This window comes from Aythya marila (assembly GCF_965140915.1).
Source record: "Aythya marila genome assembly, chromosome: 10".
NCBI lineage: Eukaryota > Metazoa > Chordata > Aves > Anseriformes > Anatidae > Aythya > Aythya marila.
This window is the reverse complement of record NC_139051.1, coordinates 6,423,195-6,445,064: the sequence shown is the minus strand read 5'-3', so window position 1 is coordinate 6,445,064 and position 21,870 is coordinate 6,423,195. Positions and strand designations below refer to the sequence as shown.

At 48.8% G+C, this 21,870-nt stretch overlaps 1 protein-coding gene across 18 annotated transcripts in view; it reads right to left on the bottom strand.

The window, feature by feature from the left end:
- MAGI1 (membrane associated guanylate kinase, WW and PDZ domain containing 1) overlaps window positions 1-20,863 on the bottom strand; it is a 319,962-nt gene extending 299,099 nt beyond the window's left edge. For 12 of the 18 annotated variants that reach the window (XM_082767890.1, XM_082767902.1, XM_082767903.1 and 9 more), the window contains exon 1: window positions 20,467-20,859. In XM_082767890.1, the coding sequence (XP_082624016.1) occupies window positions 20,467-20,755 (289 nt within the window). In that variant the 5' untranslated portion in view covers window positions 20,756-20,859. Of the gene's footprint in view, window positions 1-20,466 lie in introns of all 18 variants that reach the window. The other 6 variants (XM_082767907.1, XM_082767892.1, XM_082767908.1 and 3 more) reach the window with 3 other exon arrangements.
- Window positions 20,864-21,870: the final 1,007 nt, after the last annotated feature.

Here is a 21,870-nt window from a genome sequence, read left to right as displayed (position 1 = left end):
GTTGGTGGTTGAATCCGTTTCCTTTAGGAGGAGTTGGCTGTAATCGCAGTGGGACTTGTGGTTTCAGCTATTCATACTGCTCATAGCAGTTTCTGTTTTTTCTCAAAGCAATGTAACCCAGCAACACAGAAAAAGCTGTGATTAACTTCTTCTGAGATACAAGATGTCACAGCAATGCAAGTCGCCTCTTCGCTGAAGAGAATCGTAAATCTCAATTGCTCTGCCTTTACTGCACAGTCATCTCGCATCCCGGACAGAGTCTGAAGGGGAAGTTACAAGGCACTGACATTTTTTCTTCTACTCCAGCACAAGCTGACCGTGGGCTTGCAGCTCTCAGACCAGAGATCGTCCTTCACAGCTGCATCACTGGGAGCCTAATCCATAGCTCTGGTTCCTCGCCAACCACAAGAGAGCTTTAAAATTAACAAGCATTATATTAGCTGACATAACCTAATGAATAGCTATCAATTGTCTACAAACAGAAAGCCTGTCCTTTTATTTCCGTGCAAGCATACATATGCTGTGAAATGAAACTCACAGGGAACGTCTGTGCATCGAAATCTTAAATAAACTATAACCTCTTTAAAATAAAGTACTAGAAGCTGGTGTAAATCCCAATAAATTCAAAGAAGTCTAAGAGAATAAAAAGAATAATATTAAGGAAAAAAAAAAAAAAAAGAGGAAAAAAAACTTTCCCCACTGAGATCATCTTTCCAAAGCAGAGAAGCTGCTCACAGAAGTGAACTTCCTGAGGCTCGGCTGGGCACGTGGCGATGCGAGGATCCCATCACCCACCCGGCGATGCTGCAGAGGACTCATCTGAGAGCTGAAGGGCAGCCAGCATGTCCAGACCCAAGCAGCTGCGCCAATTTTAGGACTAACTCATGGCAGCGTGACAAACGTCGGAGCTTCTGCAAGAGCAGGCGTGCAGCAGCCGGCCACGCGCCCGAGCGGGACCGCAGCTCCGCGGCCACATCGCTGAGCTGTGCACAGTGCGCTGGGACGAGCACTGCCTTCCTCCAGCCAATGCTTAGCTAATGAATGCTCCGATGCAGTCATTTTTTTATGCTCTGGAAGACTGTTTTGTTGTTTTTTTTTTTCTTTAAATGGCAGGTTCTGTTATCTCCCGAGAATTTTAAAATTGGCCTTTCAGCTCTTTCATTAATACCAGCTTGCCATCTCAGAGATGAAGTCTGAGCGACACGAAGAAGCCATACTTTCAGCTCAGGGCAGCTCTCTGACAGGGCACTTGACGTGGCCTCTTTGCATGTCTCTGGGCAATTTTTTCCCTCTTGCTGCAGTCTTGAACTCGAGGTTTCCAAACTGCTCTCCATCAGCAGTCTTTTATTATTACTCCGTCCCACAATGTCATTTCCCAAGCACCCAGGTGCCACAGAAATGAGAAAGAAGTAGGCCATTCCCTGCTAACAACAGCTATGAAACATCCTGAAAAAACCTGTGAAGGTTAAGCAGATGGGCACAAGTTGAAAGCAAAGCAATCCTGGGGGTGAAAAGCACAACTTTGGGTTTTGCAAAGGCGATCTTTTCGTTTCTTTAAATAAAAATAGACGGGAAGCCAAGAATAAACTTATCACAACCAGAGTAACACCGAAGAAAAATCTCTACCATCAAGACTACAATCCACTGCTTGCCTGCTGCATCTGCACAGAGAGGGGTCTGGTTCCTGACCAGGACTCACAGCACTTGTGCCTGTAACTCTTCACGTTTACCCCTTCCCTCCACTTCCCAGCACAACCTGCCCCTGCTGAAATGATGCCAGCTGAGAAGAAAAAAAAAAACAAACTCAAAGCAGGCAGCTCCACAGAGTCCTATGACATGTGGGAACAGAGCACCTCCATCCATCCGTGCTCCCCTGCTTAGGGAGCGATCCTTCAGGACCCAGTGATCAGCTCTTAATGACTAGTTTTGTTACTTACAAGCCCCACAATGAAACAGGGGGTGGCTGAGGTTGCCATGCTGTGGTAATAATCAAATATAAGGGGATTAGAATCATTAAAAGCTAATCAGGGTAGAATTATATATATTTTAATTAGCAGCTGCTGTGCGGTTAAAGCGCTTGAATCCCCCAGCTGCTTGCTGGTAAATGCAACCAACACAACGCTATTTGAAGTGCAAAATACATACTTTTACATGGAAAATATATTAAGGAAATTAAAAAATTGCTTTAAAAATACTATATGTTGTAAAACCTCATTATAGATCATTCTTTTTGCTTTTCAGCATTGGAAAGATTTTTTTTAAGGCCATAAATTCTCGTATTTAATCTTATACTGAATACGGGCCAAATATAAAAAGGGAATCATTTACAATACATTGTGTATATTGTTTCTTCAAACCACAAAGTAGTTGCCCGTAAATCCTCCAGAATTTGGTATAAACATATAGTGTTTGTCTACTCATTGTAAGTCTAGAAAAGGACATATTTCTGCAGAGCCTTAAGAGGTATTCACTTCATGAATAATAGAGACTGAATAAAACTTGTCATTTGGATTTTCTTGTAACAACACACTTTAATCCAAGATTCCCAAGCACAGAAACAGATCTCTGTGGTTTCTGTAACCACCCCTGCCCATCCCACTGTATTTTTAAATTATCTTTAGTTGCATTTTAGCTGACAACCTTTCTACACTATCACAGAGAGACTCCACCAGGCACCAGTCTCCAAAGACATTGCTTTGTTTAAAAACAAAGCGAACCCAACAGCCAGTTCATCTGAAAAAAGCTGGTTTTGTTCAGGGCATTCAGCTCCAGGGAGGCTGATCAAGAGCACGTAGATGCTTGCCAAGAAGAGTTGCTCTCTTAGCACCTAAATCTGGCAGAAGTCTACTAAAAAAAAGCCCAAACAGCAAAGCAGTCGGTCTCGTCTTTGAACAAGTTCTTCAAGTTTCCAGTGTTAGACCAGCCTCCTTCTTCCCCAGTTCAAGAGCACTGTGACATTTTGCTCTAATACAAGGCTGTAGCAGAGCTGCCCCTGAGCACAGACAGGCCCCTCATTTCCAGCATCTCCCAGCTCTGTTAGCCGTCCCTTCCGCTAACAAAAATGCCAAACACGACATGCTGGTGGGAATCTGCTGCTGAGCCTTCCCACTCACCTTTAAGTCATGGTATCAGAAGGCATATTCACACAGAACTGAGAAGACTCACAAGATTACAAGATATCATTGCACGTCAACAAGTTTTTTGCCCTCTGCATCACCCCATTTCGACCAGACTACGTCAGCTGTCCCCCAGACACACTGCCTGGGACACAGCGACTTTCTCCAAGGTTGTAACAGCTCCCCAGCTCACGGCTAAGGAAAACTAGTCTTAGGGAATGAACAGACACAATTTGGCTCCAAAGCAACCTCTTGAGGGTACATCTTGGGGTGTGCCTACAAGGTTCAGAGGGGGCTGAGCAGCTAGCTTCAACTCCATGTCCCATCCACACGGCCAGGAGGGCTCAGACGACCGCGTTGACCAGGTGATGAGCACATCTCCAAGCCGAGGCAGCCCAGCTCTGGAAGGCTTGTTTCTGGGTCCAGCACCACCCCATCCCATCTTGACCAGGTCCTGCAAGCAATGTTCCACATGGACCAGGCCACCCGCTGCTCCCTGGGCCTCATCCTGCATGGGAAGGGGGGCACCTCCCAGCCTCCATGGCCTCTGAGCACTGTAACTGCTCCAGCACATCTCTCACTGGGGATCAGGTACAGATTCTGCCACTACAGAAGGCAAATATCCTCAGATTCAGCAATTTCTGAGAAACTATTTCCTCTGAAGTCCCCACAACACAATTCCTTGGCTGTTAACAGAAACTGTTCTCTCAAAGAGTTTTCGAGTCCTGAATAACATCCTCTGCCAACTCGGGAGACTTTGACTAACTATGAGGAAAAGACAACTCAGAAAAGCCAAGAACTATTATTTGACTTCAAGACCAAATACTCCTTTGTTGACTCACACTAATAGAGCCAGCCCTGGAAAAAAAACAGGCCTCCTCCTCGGGTAAATCATCCAGCCTCGCAGATGGGTGTTGCCGTCAAGCCAGCCCTCATCACCACCACCCAAAGCCCTGGGAGGGCTCTTGGTGCACTGCCTTCAGACAAGGGTTACGAGTGATGGAAACAGCACAGGAGACACTACTTACTTTCTACTCTTCCCTCTCAAAAACACAAGTTAGCCTCTGAGCAAGTGCAAAACATATTCAGGAGAGGAGGAGCTGACAAAGACAGCTATTACACCCAACATATTACCATCACAAATGTGGCGCTTTCAAGTCACAAGAACAGATCCACCACCTCTGACAAGAGGAGATGTGCACTGGAATCAAAGACTTCCACCGAGCTGAGACGCTGAGCTGAACCCAGGCAGGCAAATAGCAGGCGAAATTAATTGCCTGTAGCATGACACAGCTGCAAAATCCTAGAGGTTTTGACTGCTTCGCAGCATCTTTCTTTCAACTCTACCCCATGCTGGGACTTTAATCTGCAGGGCTATAATGGTACTATCAGCAATGTTAGAGGCGAGACTAAAAATAAACATGGGACAAGAAAAATGCAGAGCTCCTCCTCCCTGCTGGATCTGGAGGGAATTTCCTGAGTCAGTCTGACTGCTCTATCCCTTGTTTACTTGTTACTAAGTATGAATTTTCACAGCAGCGTGTGTGGTTTTCACTGAATTTTCGAAGTTAAAGCCAACAGGACTCTAATGTCATAACATAGCTAAACATCACTAACCCCGTCTGGAGGGTTGGGATCCTCACTGCTTCCTTGCCCAGGCTGCACGCTGCATTTCCAGTCAAATATGGAAGTGTCTGGGGCAAATACAGTCCACTGGGTCACGGGATGAAGGACACCAGCTCCAAGTGACCTGCAACGTGTCCACCACCTGGGATACCCTATCAGACCCATTAGGTGTGTCTACCCCAGACAAGGAAGGCATCACACCGTGTTCAGAAGAGCTGGAAGGTCTGTCCTTCTGCACAGCACCTCTGCAGAGGTGCTCCCAACTGCTCAGCGCCATTTCAGGAAGGAAGAGTCAGCTCCTCTCCCTCTGGCACCCACGGAGCACACAGCAGCCGCCACAATTGACTTCAGAGCTATATAAAAAGTTGGCAAAAAGATTTGTTTATGAAGAGCTAAAAATTAAGTCTGACTTTAAAATAGTGCAGCCACCAGTAACGGCTCGGAGGGTCACATTCTTCTTCCATCTCAGCCTCCTCCCCTCTGGGACCTCTGCTTTGCCGAGAAGCTTTCCCAAAGCAATCTGCAAACCAGGCAGAAAACCCCACCGAGGGAAGAGGGGAGCAGCACGTCCACGAAGAGCTGAAGGAGCAGGCTCACACATGGATGCCCAGCATTTCACAGAGGACTTGCCATTTGTTCAGGAACAACGCTGCAGCAGAGTCCATCCCTACTCGCAGCAACTTGGTATGTTAGATAATGCGGTATTTCATGAAAATTTTAGGAAGTGATTGCAGGCTCCTTTGTGCTCTCAAACTAAAACGCACACCTTTTCCATTTCATGACATGCAGCACTCTCTGTACCCTCATTCACCTTCCTTAGCCCCTGAGCATACACAGGAGGAAAATACAAGATTTCAGCTTCGCAAACCTCCAGCCTAAACCAACATCCTGTAAAACTATGAGTTAAATGCAGGAGCACTTCACTTCCAAACCGCAAAGGCTGTAATAAGTGTGGGTTTTAATTGGCTGGTACAGCAGCTACGCAGCCAGAATCACAAACCGGCAATGAAATCAGCTCTTCTGCACTGCCGATTGCTAAACTTTTGCCCTTGTCCACAATGTGTTGTGTCACAGAACTACTTCAGTACCCATGGAAAGAATTAAGAAAGCACTTAAGAAAAATAAAGTGTTAGCCCCAAGCTAGCCAGCTGGCATTGCACCTTACATTTCTTCCCCAAAAGTTTCTAGTTGTTCAGGGATCTATCCCTGCCCCTACAGAGATGAATTTCCGCCATGCAGTATACAACATTCTCCGTAATAAACTTCTAGATCTTATGTATAATTTAAAATCTGACCCTTTAGAGCTACTGATTTCAAAAGGCTTTGTACATACTTAAAAATCTCATTATCTAGAATTAGAAATGAGATTCTTTGAAAAAAATTAGTCCCAAGTGAAAGAAGCAGTCTCTATCAAGCAACTACTACAGGTTTTGAGGCTTCATTTATTTAACACAGCTTTCACAGTTATTCACATGCATGTCCAACTTCTGCTTTATGGGGTTACAAAGCACACAGCAAGCTCTGTGATAGCTTGCATCTAACTTCAGAATATTTGAAGAAAAGCTAGATGAGTAAGGAACAAGACTTTACAGCAAAGCCTTCCTTTTATCTGGCGCAAAAAGCTTTGAATCTCATAAAGCAGCTGTAGTAAACTTTAAAGCCACGGTATTTCACAGAGTTAGCAGGGATGCACTGCTACTACTTGCTGAGGTTAATGGAAGGTTTACAGTTTACTTCCTCGCTCTCCTTAAAACCATCTTGTTCCTGAGTGAAGAAACACACACCAGGTAGAGCAAAAATAAAAGACAAAAAAAAATGAAATCACAACAAGAACTTAAAGTACACATCTTGTAATTCGAAAAGCTGGCTGACCTAAGTAAAAGCAGCACACTTGAGAAAACTGAGGCAGTATCCTCGTCCAGGCAGATGAGGAATTGCTGCTATCGGCCTCTCCTCTTGTGAAATCCTGGACGCCAGGCGCAGCCCTCGCGAGACGGCTTCTGTCTTGGCTGAGCCGGGGCTCAGCCCGGAGCCACGCGGTGCCAGTGGGAGTGCAGCACTCGAGACGAAACGCAGAGCACAACGCGAGCACCTCGGTTAGCTCACTTGTCAGCCACAGGCGTATATCCTGCTTTTACCTGCACAACTTCATTTTAAACCGGGTCTTGTCCCCAGGGCTCCATAATAAAGAAGTTGCTCATACAGCGCATCAAGAGTCAGAAGCTTTGGACGTGTCAGGGCAAACCCCACCAAAAGTAACTTGGTCTCATACAGAGATTTTACACTTGCTTACACGGCACTAGAAAGAGGTGCAGGAAGGCAGGCTGCACAGGCTCCTGACCCCAGCGATATTAAATGTTGCTTTTTTGAGGCTGGAAGGAGGTTCTGGGAAGGAAGGCAAATCAGAAATGGCATCTTTGGAAGGGGGACAATGCAAGAGCTACGCCCTGGCGGCTCCAAAAGCACCTCTCTCTCCACAGAAGAACAGGTTTTGGTGTTACTCAGTATTTAAGTTTTGCAACAGCTTTTATTCCAGTTAAAGTTTCATGAGTATCCATTAAATTTCAATGCCCTGTGCTTTGCCACATCCATCCCCTTTCCCAGCTGTTTTACCCTATTACTACAACTACCACTAACCAGGTACCTACAGCAGCCTTATTTTAAGGGCATTTACTCCTGCATTTTGGTGCGTGCTCTTGTCCTGAATTATTAAAACAAACGCAGGGAGCTCACTTCGCTCTATGCAAGTAACAAGGCAGTTCATTAACACACCGCCAGTGGAATATTAACTCCAGTGTTTTGCTGGGAAAAGACTGGAGCGCAGGAAAGAAAAATGGTTGTCAGAGTAAATGGGGCACTGTTATTAAAGAAATGGGTTAATTATCAACCACAGGCATGAGAGTGTGGGAACACAGCAGCAACCTGGGCCAGCTTGTTACAATTCTAGGTGTTGGACGAGCAGAAAGTGACCCAAATATGTTGCAAGAAGAAAGCAGCTGGTTTTGTAACAGGTATCTGCGGGGGATTTGGGGTGCACAGCTTTTATTAGCCAGGGGTGCAAGAGCCAGCGAGACGGGTTTAAGAGCCACTACAGAAATATTTTATGGCTGGTACCAGGGAGCTTTGCAGGATTCAGAAATGAATCAGACATTTCTTCCCATAGCAAGGATAGCCAAAGGCACAATCTGATATTCAAAAAAAAAAAAAGGAAAAAAATAGAATAAAAAAGAAAGAAAAGAAACAAAACACCATGAACAAGCAGTGTACAGCCTCCACGCTTCTGGGCATAAAGTGCCCATCTACAACAGACCAGGACCATCTTCGAAGAAGTGCTTTTCTAATCAGGAGGTGCCGGTTTCTAATGCTCCCTCCTAAAATATGTCATATTAGCCAGAATCCGCAGCAGGAAACCGACCGAAAGGGCCGCTCACCTCACTGCGCAGTGACGCATCCTACAGCAAAGAAAGCAGCAGCATTCCGGCACCGAGTTAATTTCCTAAGCCAACACACCAGGAGAAAAAACAAAGCCAAGACTCAGAAGGGAAAAAAAAAAAAAAAAAAAAAAAAAAAAAGAGCAAAACATGCAGAAAAAAAAAAAAAAGTAGCAAAAAACACAGCAAAGTCAATAGCTGCTAAAAAGTCAGTATCACATCAGCTCAAACTGACCAAAACTGATGGGCTCATAACAGACTGAAAAAAAAAAGAAAAGATTATTACAAGAAAAGTGGGTATAAATAGCAGTGCCAGGATGTGACATGCCTCCCAGTTACAGAAAAGGCATCTGGATTGTCCTCACATCGCCTCTTGACCGCTGCCTAACTCTGCAAGCATCCCTCTTGAGCAACAGGGTTTTCTCAAGCCGAGCAATGGGGTAACGCTGACTTCTCTCCACCCGATGCCACCTGGGGCAAAGAACCTCCCGGCCGGCAGGGATGGTTTGTTCCCTCGGCTTCAGCAGCTGGGGCACAGCCCAGAGCCACGCCGGGAGCACACCAGCAGCAACCTGGTTGCAGCCAAATTAATTGCAAGTTAATACGATGGTGCAACTCATTCCGGATGAAGTGAAGAGCATACGGAGCCCCAAATCAGCCCGGTGAGGCTCCAGAAATACCATTTCCACTTTATTTTCGGAGCCTGCCACTTGGTCAGCTGAGGAGCCCTGCTTCTCTTCTGCCACACAGCCAAGGCTGGGTAACACATCCCCACTGGCTACACAGCACACAGCTCTGGGCAAAGTCAGCCGAGCACACTGGATGGCTCAAAATCTCTCTTTTCTTTAAAATAAGAGAAAAAAGACTTTTCAATTGAGCAAGTTTCACTTCTACAGCAGCTACAGCCAGCTCTGTGGCTCTGTGTATGGTACCTGCCCAAGCGCATCCTTCTGGGAAAGCGGCAGCAAAGGGAAGTAAGTGAAAACGTTTAAGCAAAAGCTCTTTTGTCATCTTGTGAAGCGTTAACACTGCTCAGTGCTTCGCTGTTCTACAGGACACCACAGCAGCCTGGACGTGGACACGAGCGTCCCAGCCTGCGTTAACGATTTCGTAAGGCTCAGCACAGCGCTGCTGAAAAGCGAGAACCTCGCAGCGATCCTCCTCCGCCTTCCCCGTGGTCCCCAGCGCCCGAGCCGGGGAGATAGTTGACTTTTCATGTCTAAGCTCAGGCACTGGAAAAAAAAAAAAAAAATCCCCATCCAATGGGAAGTTGAGGAAAACAAACCCGAGCAGCTGCGTGTGAAAATTACATGAAGGCAAAAACCACTAAGTGTAAGCCTTAGGACAGAGAAACATTCAGTCAAGTGCACAAATGCCTTCCACGTGTTCGGGATGGAAAGAAGCTGAATTTTTTAAAGACTAACATGGAAACTGCTTTAAGCAATTTGTCATTTTCAATAGAGCTTCTGCAGCAAAAGAGAGATTTAGACAAGTTAAACAACTTCCTACTGGAGCGGCTGCATGCAATGCTTAAACTGCTTCTTTCAGCCTTCTTATAAAGGGAATATTTATAATGTTGCCATTCAGGAAGACTTTGGAACATCACTGCCATTTGATTTTACTTGCTAAGAGGAAATGCAGGGCTGAGAGCAGGGGAAAACAGCAAAAATCCCATTCTGGAATTTTTTTCTGAACTTTGTTTCAGGCAGCCTGGTGGGTGGGTACCAATAAGGGGGAATACTTCACCTATACTTTAAAATGAGGGAACATTGGGATATCTTCTGTAACAGTGGCAACTTTAACCTCACCTGGTATCACCTGGCAAACATGCAAGATACAATCTGAAGGAGAGCTCAGTTTGAGAGCATTCCTATGCTCAGCTTGGACTAGGGACATTTTTTTATGGCAAAACATCCTCCGAATGCGATCCACTGCAAGCACAGCAATGCTAAGGTCTCTTCTGCATTAGGGACTTTGAGGAATCGCACACACACAAGGAATATTCCTCGCTGCTTCTGCTGCTGGTCCAGACACCCCAGCACACACGGAGGAGGGGAGGTTGTGCAGGCAGCAGAGAGGCTGGTTTGTCAGAGGTAACACGAGTTACTGTACCCAGCATCTCCTGACAAGGGCTTGCAGCACGGGGCAGATGAAACCTTCCCTGCCAATTTGATTGCTCTGTGGAAAAAACACTTGTACTCGCAGCCGGGGGCAAGATCCCATCAGGGCAGCGTCCACGAGGGCAGGCGCTGTGTCGAATGAAAGAACAGTAAAATAAAATAAGAGGATAACCAGGATGAGCCAGCACAGGAGCCAAGGCTTCTTGGCTTCCTCCCGTGTCCTTGGGGCAGAGCGAGCAGCGCGCAGCAGCCACGGTTGTCACAGCGGTCACAGCGTTCAGCAGACCACAAGCACGGTGCTGGGTCACGGCTAGGGTGCAAGGGCACCTCCAGCAGCCCCAAAATCCAGCCCGTGCTCCAGGTTTGGGGACGTGCTCCCAGGGTCACGCGGAGCCAGGCACCAGCTCCACGAACCCAGCGCCAAATGGGGTTTGGTTAACTCACTGCAACCTCTGAACGTCAGCGAGCTCTCCAAGACTGTGACAACTTGCCCGGCTTTTATGCAAACTGCAATTTCCACACTGGTTTAGACAAGCCTCGGCACCGCTTGTAGCATCTTTTGCAGGCAGCCTGAAGAAGCCCTCTGTGATGCACGGTGTTAGCACACGCTTAGGTGTAAGCGCCCTCCTTCTCACCGGGGCTTTGCTCGTGTGGAGCAGCTTCAGCAGATCCAAAGTCACCCCCTAACTGCTCACCAGTCCACGAGGCGACCGAGATAGCCTAGCCCAGATCAGAACTAAATAAAAAAAGACTGCAGTTAGCTCCTGGAAAAACTGATACGTGTGGAAGTAATCGCTGGAAAACTGGCAGCAGAAAGCGAAGCGAAATGCAAAAGCCACCCTGGCCAGTCCGTAGGTCATCTCCTTTGCAGATAAAATCTCAGTTTTGAAATGCTTTGTGAGCGCACAGCAACCCGGGGGGGCAGGCTGGATTTTCCCTGGGAGCAGCCCAGAGCCAGGCACGGCAGTGACAGAGCGCTGAGATCAGGGGGGCCGTGGCCTTGCTGCTGGCATCCCAGCCAGGTGCTTTGTGCTTCTTCCAAATCATTTTGAGACCTTACAGACCTCCCCCTCCTGCTTCTCCTGTCCTGCATCCAAGCAGGGACAAATCCCACAGGTTTATGCACTGCCTGGCCACAAGGCCCCAGCTTCCCCAGGCTTGTCAGACTCCCGTCATTTACCCCAGCCTTCGGCCCTTCTCCCACCCTCCAGAAACCAATCACCACCAGTTAAAGTATAACTTCCACCTGCCTTTGGAAGGAGGGAAGCCAGCGCAACTTTACTGCCTTTAAAGGGCTGCCAGCAGGGCGAAACATTCCCCAGATAAGGTGGAGAACAGTGCTCAGGTTCGCCCTCCCGAAATGACTCACGGACAGCAGCCAAAGGTCGCGGCAGCTGCCCCAAAGTGCCTGCCAGGGAGCTGTCCTGTCCCACTGGGGTCGTACAAGCAAAGGGGTTTGCACAGACACCACGTTCCTACAGGGGAATTGTTCAAGCAGCACTGATGGTTTCACCAGGGGAACAGCACTTAAAGGGTTTTGAACAGGGCCGGAGGCTGCTCGTGCACCCCATGCAGGAACACGCAGGGGAACTGCTCGGGGTCATTACGGGCTGTTCTCACACTGCCCCTTTTCAGCTTCCCAACAGCCGTTCCACCAACTAATTTTGCCATTTATTGTGACTTTCACAGCACTGGCTGTTTGACAGCTGGAGCTGCCGGAGTCATGGGGTGAGTTTCCACTGAAAAGGAAAAAAAGAAAAAAAAAAAAAATAGAGAAAAGCTTCCAGAACTCCTTCCCGAAGCAGCATTTGACAATCAGAACGCTAAAGTGCAAAAATTAAACGTATCTACATAAACCCACGCCGGTCACATGCCCGAGGAGCCTCACCCAAGAATTCTAACTATTTCGATAGGTGATGCACACAGCTTCTGCAGGCTCCTCCTCCCTGCCTGGGTGCTGAGACAGAAATTTCCTCCATACGTAACCTTCTGGGAAGCCAACCCTTGGACCAGCTCAGCACCGCTGTGCTCAGCGCCCTGCCTGGCTTTTGCCCCGTGCAGTGATAAAAGCTGGCAGCCCCACGAAGGATTCATGCAGGCGATGCTGTAAGCTCAGGCAGAAATACCTCCGCGGGAGTTTAGGTCAGCGATCGATGTTCTCAGCCGGTCAGTACTTCTTCATTTTCCAAAAAAAATGGGGAATACAGCGACGGTGAGCATAGCATCATATTCTCCAGCTCGGATCTCCCTTTGGAAATGGTCTGAGTGACATCAGGAGCCTGGAGCGCACACAGACCACGCAGAGCTGACAAAGTGCTGCATGCCACTGCTCGGCACCTCTGCTATTTGCACTTACAACCAACGCACAGAATTTGCTAGGATAAGGGCAGAAGGTAACTTAACCAAAAGGAAAAAACAAAGCCAATCCCCAATAAACAAACAGCTTCTTATGGACTTGAAAAAACCCCAGCCTGCAGTCCTCGGAGTGCCCCGTGAGCGCGGCAGAGCCAGCGGGCTCCTCTCCACCACGGAGCCGAGCGAACTAAGACCACATCCTATATTAGTCACTCCATTGTTTAAGGAAAAATGCATCCCAGGGAAAGAGAAGGACACAGTTCTTTGTTTTGTATGAAATTAATCCCTCTCTTGCCCCGAGGCCAGACGGATGCCCGAGCAGCACTGCCAGCTGCCGAAGCCCCTCAGCAACACCACCGCTGTCCCTGCAAAGGGGATGCTCCATGGGGAGAGACACCAACAGCCCCAAATCCAGCGGGGGCACAGGTCTTTCCCCACACTCGCTGGATGCCAGCTCGCCCAGGCCACGCCGTGCCACGCATCCCCCAGCTGTCCTCCAGCAGCAGCCCCGAGCAGCACGAGTTATTTTAGACACAGCATCCTCACCGGGTATTCCACTAGATTATACACTGACGCAGGCATTTAGGGTGACCAGAACAAGACGTTTGTCCAAACTGCCCAGGGACAGTGCTCTGTAATCAGCTGGAAACAGCCACGCGCCTGTCCGGCCCTGCACAAAGCATCCCTGCCTCTGCTCTTGAGGGACAGGCTTGCTGCTCGCAGCAGATCCCCTTCCCTTCCTCATCTCCTGGTTTCAGGCAGGAGACAGCCTCAGCATCAGTGACACATCCAGCAGCAAGCACCTAAGTCTCTGCAGCCTCTGCTGATCCCAACACTTTCAGCACCCTTCACCCTGCTGCCCAGTGCTCTGCCTTTCCTCCAGCCACCCTCAGCCTCCAGCAAAGCCCCACTGGGCTGTTCCTCTGCAAGCCTGAGCCCCAGGAGCCCCCTCCTGTATCCCTGATGCCTGAATTGTCAACTGGGAGCAGTGCATGCACCTTTGGGAAAGGAGGGATACGGCTGCTCTTTGCAAATCCCCTGCTATTTATAAGAGAGTTTTTCTCACGGTTATTCCGCAGCCCAGGTCCTCGCCTCCCCAGTTTAACCTGTTTGGAGTTACCTTACCCCCCTTTCACTTACGCATCCAAGTAAATAAATATATAAATACAACCAAGACATCCGTGTCTGTCATCAGTTTGGGCTAATGCCCATTTAGTGCAGGATCTGCACCATGGGAATACGAGAAGTTTCTCATTAAAGTTTTTTTTGAGAGCGCGGTATCTGCATGGCTTTGTTTGTGTTGAGGGAGTGGCTGGATTTTCGGCAGCCTCTTTTTCAAAGGCTTTTTGTTAACAACTAAATGAAAAACCCCAGAGTTGAGGTTTTCCCCTTAAAAAAAGCCACTGTGATTAGGGAGGGATATGAAGAAAGAGAAGCCGGCCCCTCTCTTCCCAACCTAATTGTACCAAGGCACTGACTTTCGGGTTCCAAAATTACAGATGTATAATCCAAGACAACCAACTCTTTCGTCAAGGATTAGCAAAACCATGTAAAGCTGATTCCTCACTCAAATGCCTTGCAATTGTAAGTGCATCTGTTCCACAACAGCTTTCTTGTTTGTTTGGTTTTTTGTTTGTTTGTTTGTTTTATTTTTTGTTCTGTTTCCCTTTCGAAGACAGGACACTTAACGTTGCTTTCGCACCACATAACGAGTGATGTTGTTTAGTCTAATAAAGGCCGCTTAATGAAAACCAACAAATATGTTTACGTTTCTTTCTTTTAAGTTATGGGACAAGCCTCTGAAATATAAAAACAGGAACTGTTCTCAGTCAAAAGCCAAGACTGTAAAAATGTAACCCAAAACATCAGGACCTGAAAAAAAAAAAAAAAAAAACACAACTATTTTGTTTCTGAAAGGTTTACTAGGGGCAGTTAAAAATATATATGAAGGCTTAAAGAAGCTTACTAACACAAAACAGTCCAGCACAAGTGATGCCAAAGCCAGCAGCAGGGACTAGCAGAGAACGGTGCCATCATTCCAGCAGAGCAGCTCTGGAAAGCGCTGCCAACGTCAGAGGAGGATGGATGGAAGGTCTGACCTTTGGAAAATGAAAGGTGGATCTGGACAAAAACAGCCCCGCCGCCCCGAGCCATGCTGCTCCGACAGGGCCAAGAAGGATGCTGGCCCACCTAGCTGGTCTGGAAGTGAAAAGAAAAGGGGAAAAAAAAAATAATCCAAGGCTGCCAGCATACCAGCCCAGGGTAAAGGCTGCCAAGCTGCTCTGGAAATAGGCAGCCTCTGCCATGGTTCTCCATCAAATCAGCAGAAAACAAATTCTGGCCAATAGCCCAGGCTCAGGTTTGTTGCCCAACAGCAGATCCTCGCAGAGAAGCCCAGACTGAAACCGGGGCACACATTTCATACAGGGACCTCCAGACGGAGAGAGAAGCCTCAACGAGGGGCACAGCTCGCCGCAAGCAGTGGTGCAAGCCCTACGCACAGTGAGAAAGCAAAATATTCAGCGTCAAGAGACAAAGGGAATGATGATAGCAGTGAAAATGGTGTTTTCCAGGAGCTGCTCCTGCACTCAGCAGTGCTGTCGCTCAGCGCCGAGATGCTGCTGCCACCATCTCACACACGGTGCCTCTGGTGACAGCGGGAAACTTCATCCAGCACAGCAAGGGTGATAACGCTCAGTTTCTAAAAGGCTTTTTTTGTTTTTGTTTTTGTTTTTTTAAGCTAGAGAAAAACCCTGCAGAAATACAGACCCAGAGGATCCTGGATTTTGCTGCTCCTGGAGCTGGTACTGGAGTGGGAGGGTGCTCGGGTATGAGGGCTGGTGCTCAGCCCGGTCTGTCTGATCCCAGCGATGAGATTGTTTCTACAAATTCATGGCACCTGTGCACACAGAACCACTATTCCATGCTTTTCATCACAAAATTTAAGTTGCTCGAAGCCCACACAGATCAAAAACCTGCATGCTTTGATTTATGGAGTTCCAACTGAACTAAGAGATCATGGGGAGAAAAAAGAAGGGAAAAAAAAGCTGAAATAACTAACAACTATAGCATATGTCCTGAGTAAAGAATGCAAATAAGAAACTTAGTCAAATTAAAGAAACAAAACAAAACACACACACATCAATAGAAGTCCTAAGGATGCCACCGCTGCCCACACTCGGACACTGCTAATTCAGTAGAAAATGCCCCTGAGGCAGCAGCATCTTCTCAGCTTCCTTCAAACTGTGCGATGCTGAAACATGCCAAATTGGGAACTTGTTGGCCCAGATCACCCGTTCTGCACAGCCACAAAAACGCTGCTCAGAAGATTTTTACAACTTCGTGTCGCTGCCTTTGGTAACCGTCTCCCTGCGTGCGCACCCACCGTGAAGAAGCAGGATATTTCTCAGGCATCAGAGAGACAGAAATGGTCGAAGATTCATGAACAATCACAGCCTGGACCAGAAAAAGATGACTCCCAGAAAAATGAAACACGTTTTGCTCTTGATGGTTGGGCCTTCAAACCTGCTAAGAGGTTAATTTCACATTTCCAACACGGCACACAGAAGGGGAATCTTAAACCTCGCAACAGCAGCTCGATAATTCACTCATGCAGAAGTTGTAACTGTCTTAGAAAATACACTGAAACAGCGCACAGGATGGTGTTAACATCTTATTTTGCAATCCTGTTGAAAGACTGCTCGTAATGAGACTTTAATTGTGATTTAATTGTGCTGTGATCTGACTGGCCATAAAGAGGGAGCCCGGAGTCCCATCACAATGGGTGGAAGGATTAACCTTACTGAGGAAAACATAATCCCGTTTCATGCCATTAAAAGGCTTGTATTAATTCCTGAGCATTTTTATGGTACAGGGACATGGCAGCTCGGCTCCACCGCCCATCCCGCAGCTCTGTGGAGGACAGGCACCTAAATCCTGACAAGTACCAGACTGTAAATGCAGGCAGGGCGATGATAAGGTCTTCCTACCAGCACTATTTCAACGGGCAGACATACACGTTTCGTGACTGTTAAACGAAGTAGCACTTTAAAAAGAGAAGATGACTGATTTGTAACAAAATATACGAGAAGCGATGCGAAAAAGAGATTCTGTCTTCTTTTATTTGACGTTTCGGTAGTGACTCGCCCTGCCTAGTGCTCATCCCAGAGGGTCACTGTCGAAAACAGGCCTTGTAAATCTAACACGCATGAACATCTCCAAATTTCTGGATGGCAAACCTTTCACTCCACTTCAAATCCACTTAAGGCCTCAAAGAATTTGGGTCAGCCGGAAAAAACGCTTACAGAATTCACCGTGCCAGCGAGCGGCACGCGGCTGCCCCACCAACAAAGGAGAATGCTTTTTGGAGCTCACGCCTGATGCTGCAGAAACCAACTCCTGGGAGCGATGAGAGCTCACTGCATTTCTCCCCATCTCCCCCGGCAGCTTTTCCCTCGAGCAGAGGCAGTCAAATGCCCCAAACAGCCCGCACAGGCTCTGCTGCAGCTCACGGAGGTGCGGATGCAATGACGGGCATGGGCGCATCACAGAACCACAGAACTGGAGGGGTTGGAAAGGACCTCAAGAGATCAGCGGGTCCAACCCCAAGTGGTGTAACCTACTTAGTGCAAGGTGCCCAGCGGTGCTGTGCTGCTTCCCAGAGTTGGCAAAAGTACTGGATGCACACAAAGTTACAGATGCACCAACCTTTTTTATTTTTTTTCGTGTTCTATACTTAAAATCAAAAGGAGTATACCACTCGTCTCACCAACCCTGTCTGGGAAAAAAAATAAATAAATAAAGAAGGCCCAAAGACCAGCTCATGGAAACTTTCTGGAAGAAGCAGTTTTTGTTCACGTTGGTCGATGAAGCTGATTTCAACACTCGGCGCTTGGCTCCTGCAGCGAATGCCAGCCTGACACCAAAGTGCACAACCACTGCACCGAGCCTTACGATTGATCTCAGGGTCAAGTTAATGTTTGAAAAGAAACCAATGCAGCTGATAGCACACAGTAAACAGTGACTGTTTCTGTTTGGGATCACACCTGCCCGTTTGCCCTGAATGTGGATTTAAAAACCCAACCATGTAGCTCCAAAATACCAGGGAAATTATTAATTGCATGAACTGATTGAAATATCTCATGGCTTCAAAGCAACTGGTTATGGAGGGCTTAGGATCCTGAAAGAGACTTTTCAAGGAAGCCAGGAGTTGAACAAAGAACTGAGAAACATTTTAAGTAAGTGTATGAAAACATGGGCTTTGACAGATCTCCTCACCAAGCATCTGGCTTGGGAGCATCTGGCACAGGTCATCGAACCAAAGAGTACAAAAATACAAGGCCATAAGCTAAAACTTCTCTGAACGTGTCTGTGCTTCCTTCAGGAGATGAAAAGCCCAAATATCTTTCCTGAAATGAAACACGATCGATCTGTGGTAGGCACGGCACAATGAAGTTCTGCTCTGTTCTGCCCAACTCTGCGAACCGGGACACATGAAAAAGAAACAGGGTGCCTGATTTAAAATACTGCCACTTTCTCCTGACTTATCTCAGCGAGCTGTTTTGGATGATGTGAATTACATTCAAGGAAACCACAATGTTAGCAACGCAGCCGAGAAACCATCGTGTTAAGGCACTGCAACTCTTCCACGGGAACACACTACCACGGCTCCTATAATCCAATCTATTAATTCCATACTCTCTGACCAAGCAATAATAAAATTGCATTTATTAACTCCACAGGAGTTAATTGCCAAATCCAGCAGAATTTAGGCACAGATGTAAGCTGGAAACAGTCATAAAAGCACCGCGTGTTAACGGAGGTTTCTTTCACACGTTTGACAGTTCTGTAAGTTACTAAGAGACATGACAGCAGGTTCTTCCTCTCTCTCCCCAAACCCAAGCAACTCTAGCAGTATATATTTTTTCTCAAATATAATACCAAAAAAGGGCACATATGGGGAAGAGAAAGGAAAAAGCTTTAAGTTCTCCATTTTTCCTCACTCTCACAGGGTAAGCGAAGGACCAAGAAATCCCACACGAGCAGTATTAAATGCAGTTATTCCAATTCATATACGTTCCCCATTTTTGTACTTTGTGGGAGCCCATTCAAAGTTACAACTCACAAAAGCAAAAGAAAATACTGGACGCGGACCTGTAAGTCTATAAACCTGACTTTAATGACAAAGCAAGTGCACGGCTTGTTCAACCTTTCTTTCACATCCCAGCCCCTTGCCATCCACTCAGCGCAAGGTCAGAACAGTTATTCTCTCTGTTCAGGCTGGCAGATGACTGACTCATTTCGAGTAAATTTCCTGTTTTTCCAGCCTTGTAAATGTCATACGGAATAGACCAGGCAATAAAACGTGTATGTTTCCAGGCTAGGATTGCCCTAACACTTCAGCACCGGCTGACCGGGCACTAGGAACTGGGAAGAGGAGAATCAGAGCTAAACATATGTTTACAATTTCATCTTCACACTCCTTCGCTGTCTGCTCTATTGCCACACACCTCCTGCTGAATGACAGCCGCCATCCCCATAACGAGGTTTTTAATCAACGTAGAAGCAATGCATTTTAATTAAAGCCCTCTCCTTTCCTAGGCATACACTCCTGATCCGTGAGGGAGTTCCCTGCTCTGTGCAGAGCAGCGCACGGACGCCCAGCTCTCACCGAGGGAGGCACACGGAGAGGCTTTCAGACCACAGAAGTACTTAATGACTGAAAAAAGGGGGATTTCTGTGAAGGAAAGAAGGAAAGAAAAGCAAACAGCCCTGCAGTAACCAGGCTTGGCTCGGGACGGGGGCGGCGCAAGGCTCAGGTGCCTGCCCTGGCTCCAGGCAGGGCTTTCAGCCTTTTCTCCCACGTTCCAGGTAAGCCCAACCAGCATGCTGAAAGCCAGCTGTCTGCCTCTCGTTTTGACCCTCCCGGAGCTAAGACACTTTTCCTAACACATTCTGTCCTTTCTGGTGTATTCCCGGGACAAGTTTCTATTTACACTAAGCAGCGTTTCCAAAATAGCCCAAAGTTTAATGGCAAACTCCTTGCGGGGAATGACCCCCACACCTTCCGTCACCCACCGCCACCGCTCCCGTTGCAACATCGCAGGCTGCATTTTAACACCTGCTAAAGCGATCAGCACACAAGAAAACCTGCCCCATTTCCTCATACTTTTCCCCAGCTTCCTCTCCCCCTCCGTCCTGGGCGCTCCCCTCCTCGCTTTCCTATCAAACGGAGAAAACACAGGAGGGAGCACAGACATTTCTCCGGAGAGGACAGTTTTCTTGGAGGTTTTCTCGGAGGTCTGGCACTCAGCTGGGGCCATCCCACAGGCTCCAAACTTCCCAGCAGAGCCGTGCTGAGGGGCTGGAGCACCTTCACCTGCCTGCTGTGTGTGTCCTGGCTGAGGGGACGGGGACCCAAAGGGACAAGGGTCCCGCCATAGGTGTGTGGCTGTCCCCTCATTGCGGGTGGCAGCCCACCAGCACTTTTTGGAGCAGGGTCAAGCCGGCACCCAGCAGCATGGCTGCTCCAAAGGATACTTGGAGGCAGGAGGTGGGCACCTCTGCCCACGTTGGCCCCAGGACCCCTAGCAGTGTCCTCATGGTGGAAGTCACTCGCTGGGCTTTGGGGCACAACTCTGGGCTGCGTCAGGGTGCAACGCACCCGTCCCTATCTCCGTGGGCACCTCGGCGCACAGCCATGGGGAGCACAAACATGCCCACGGGGCCACGCATGGCTCCCCCAGCCGCCCCTAAAGCACCCCACGGTGCCACGAAGGGCAAAGCCACCCTCTCCACCCACCCCTTTCCCCCTCGCACCTTGTCTGACGGCCTTGACCACGATGGGCTCCTGGCAGCTGCGGATCACCTCCAGCACGTCGTAGCGCGGCAGCCCGGAGACGCGCACCCCTTGCACCTCCAGCAGCAGCTCCCCCTCGCTCAGCGCCTCCTCGCCGCCCCCCGCCACCACCGCGCCCGCGTAGGGGAACTCGCCGTGCTCCGCGCCCCCCAGCAGCACGAAGCCCAGCTGCCCCCCAGGCCCCCTGCTCAGGGCGCACTGCCGCACCCGGCCGGCCCAGTGGCTCTTCTTCTGCACCACCCGCGCCATGGCGCTGCGCGCTTAAGCAGGTGCGCGGGGGTGCAGAGCCGATGCTTCATAGACCAGACGGTGCAGAGCCCTGTGCTGAGCCGAGCCGTGCTGGCCGCTCAAGGCATCCCAGCCGCCGCCGCCGCCCTCCCCAGCGTGGCTGCGCGGCCGCGGAAGGGAGCGCGCCGCTCAAAAAGGAAATATAAAAAAAAAAAAAAGGGGGAGGGTAGGGGGGGGCGGAATGGAAAATGGAAAATTAAAAATCGGAAGACGGGAAGTAAAAGTTGGAGCGGAAAGGAAAAGTCGAAACGAAAAAACGGAAGGAAGAAAAAAAAAGAAAAAGGAAAAAAAGGAAAATGAAAAAAAAAAAAAAAGAAAAATGGGGAAAAAAGAAAAATGAAAAAATAAAAAATTAAGATAAAATATTTCAAAAATAAAAATTAAAAAATTAAAAATAACAAAAGAGAAAAAAAAAAAAAGGGACAAAAAAAGAAAAAAAAATTTCAAAAAAAAAAAAATCACAAAGTGCTCCGGCAGCAGCTCCCCAGCAGCAGACCCGGCTCCTCCTCGCCCTCCCTCTCCCGGCCGCCCCGGCCCCAACCCCGCCGTGCTCCCCCTGCCCCTTCCCCGTCCCCGCTGTCCCCGCCCGGTGCCCGCCGTCCCCCCTCTTGTTTTGTTCCCCTCGGCTCCGTCCCGCTCCGCGCCGCCGGCGCCTGCGCCCTGCCACGGCCCGCCCCGGCCCGGCCCCCGCCCGCATCCCCGCCCCCGGCCCCGCACCGAGCTCCCCCCCCCCCACCGCGGTTGGCCGGGCCCCCGAGGGTCGGGGAAGGGGAAAGGGAAGGGTCCTGAGCTGGTCCCGGGGGGCTGCAGCCCCGGCGCGATGCCCACGGTGCGGGGGGAGCGTAGGAAAAGTTGCGCGTGTGGTGCCAGCGCTGCGGGGATGCTCCGGGCTCTGCTCTCCGCTTCTGGGGGCTTCAACTTAGGGCAGCACCGAAGTTTGGGGAGTTTGGGTTCCCGTTCAGTTGGTCAGAGCTGTGGTGGGTTGGAGGACAGGCATCTCTCCCTCCACCCTTGGATCCATCCATCCACCCGCCCTGGGATCCATCCATCCTGCTGCCCTCGGCCCCAGCTCTCCA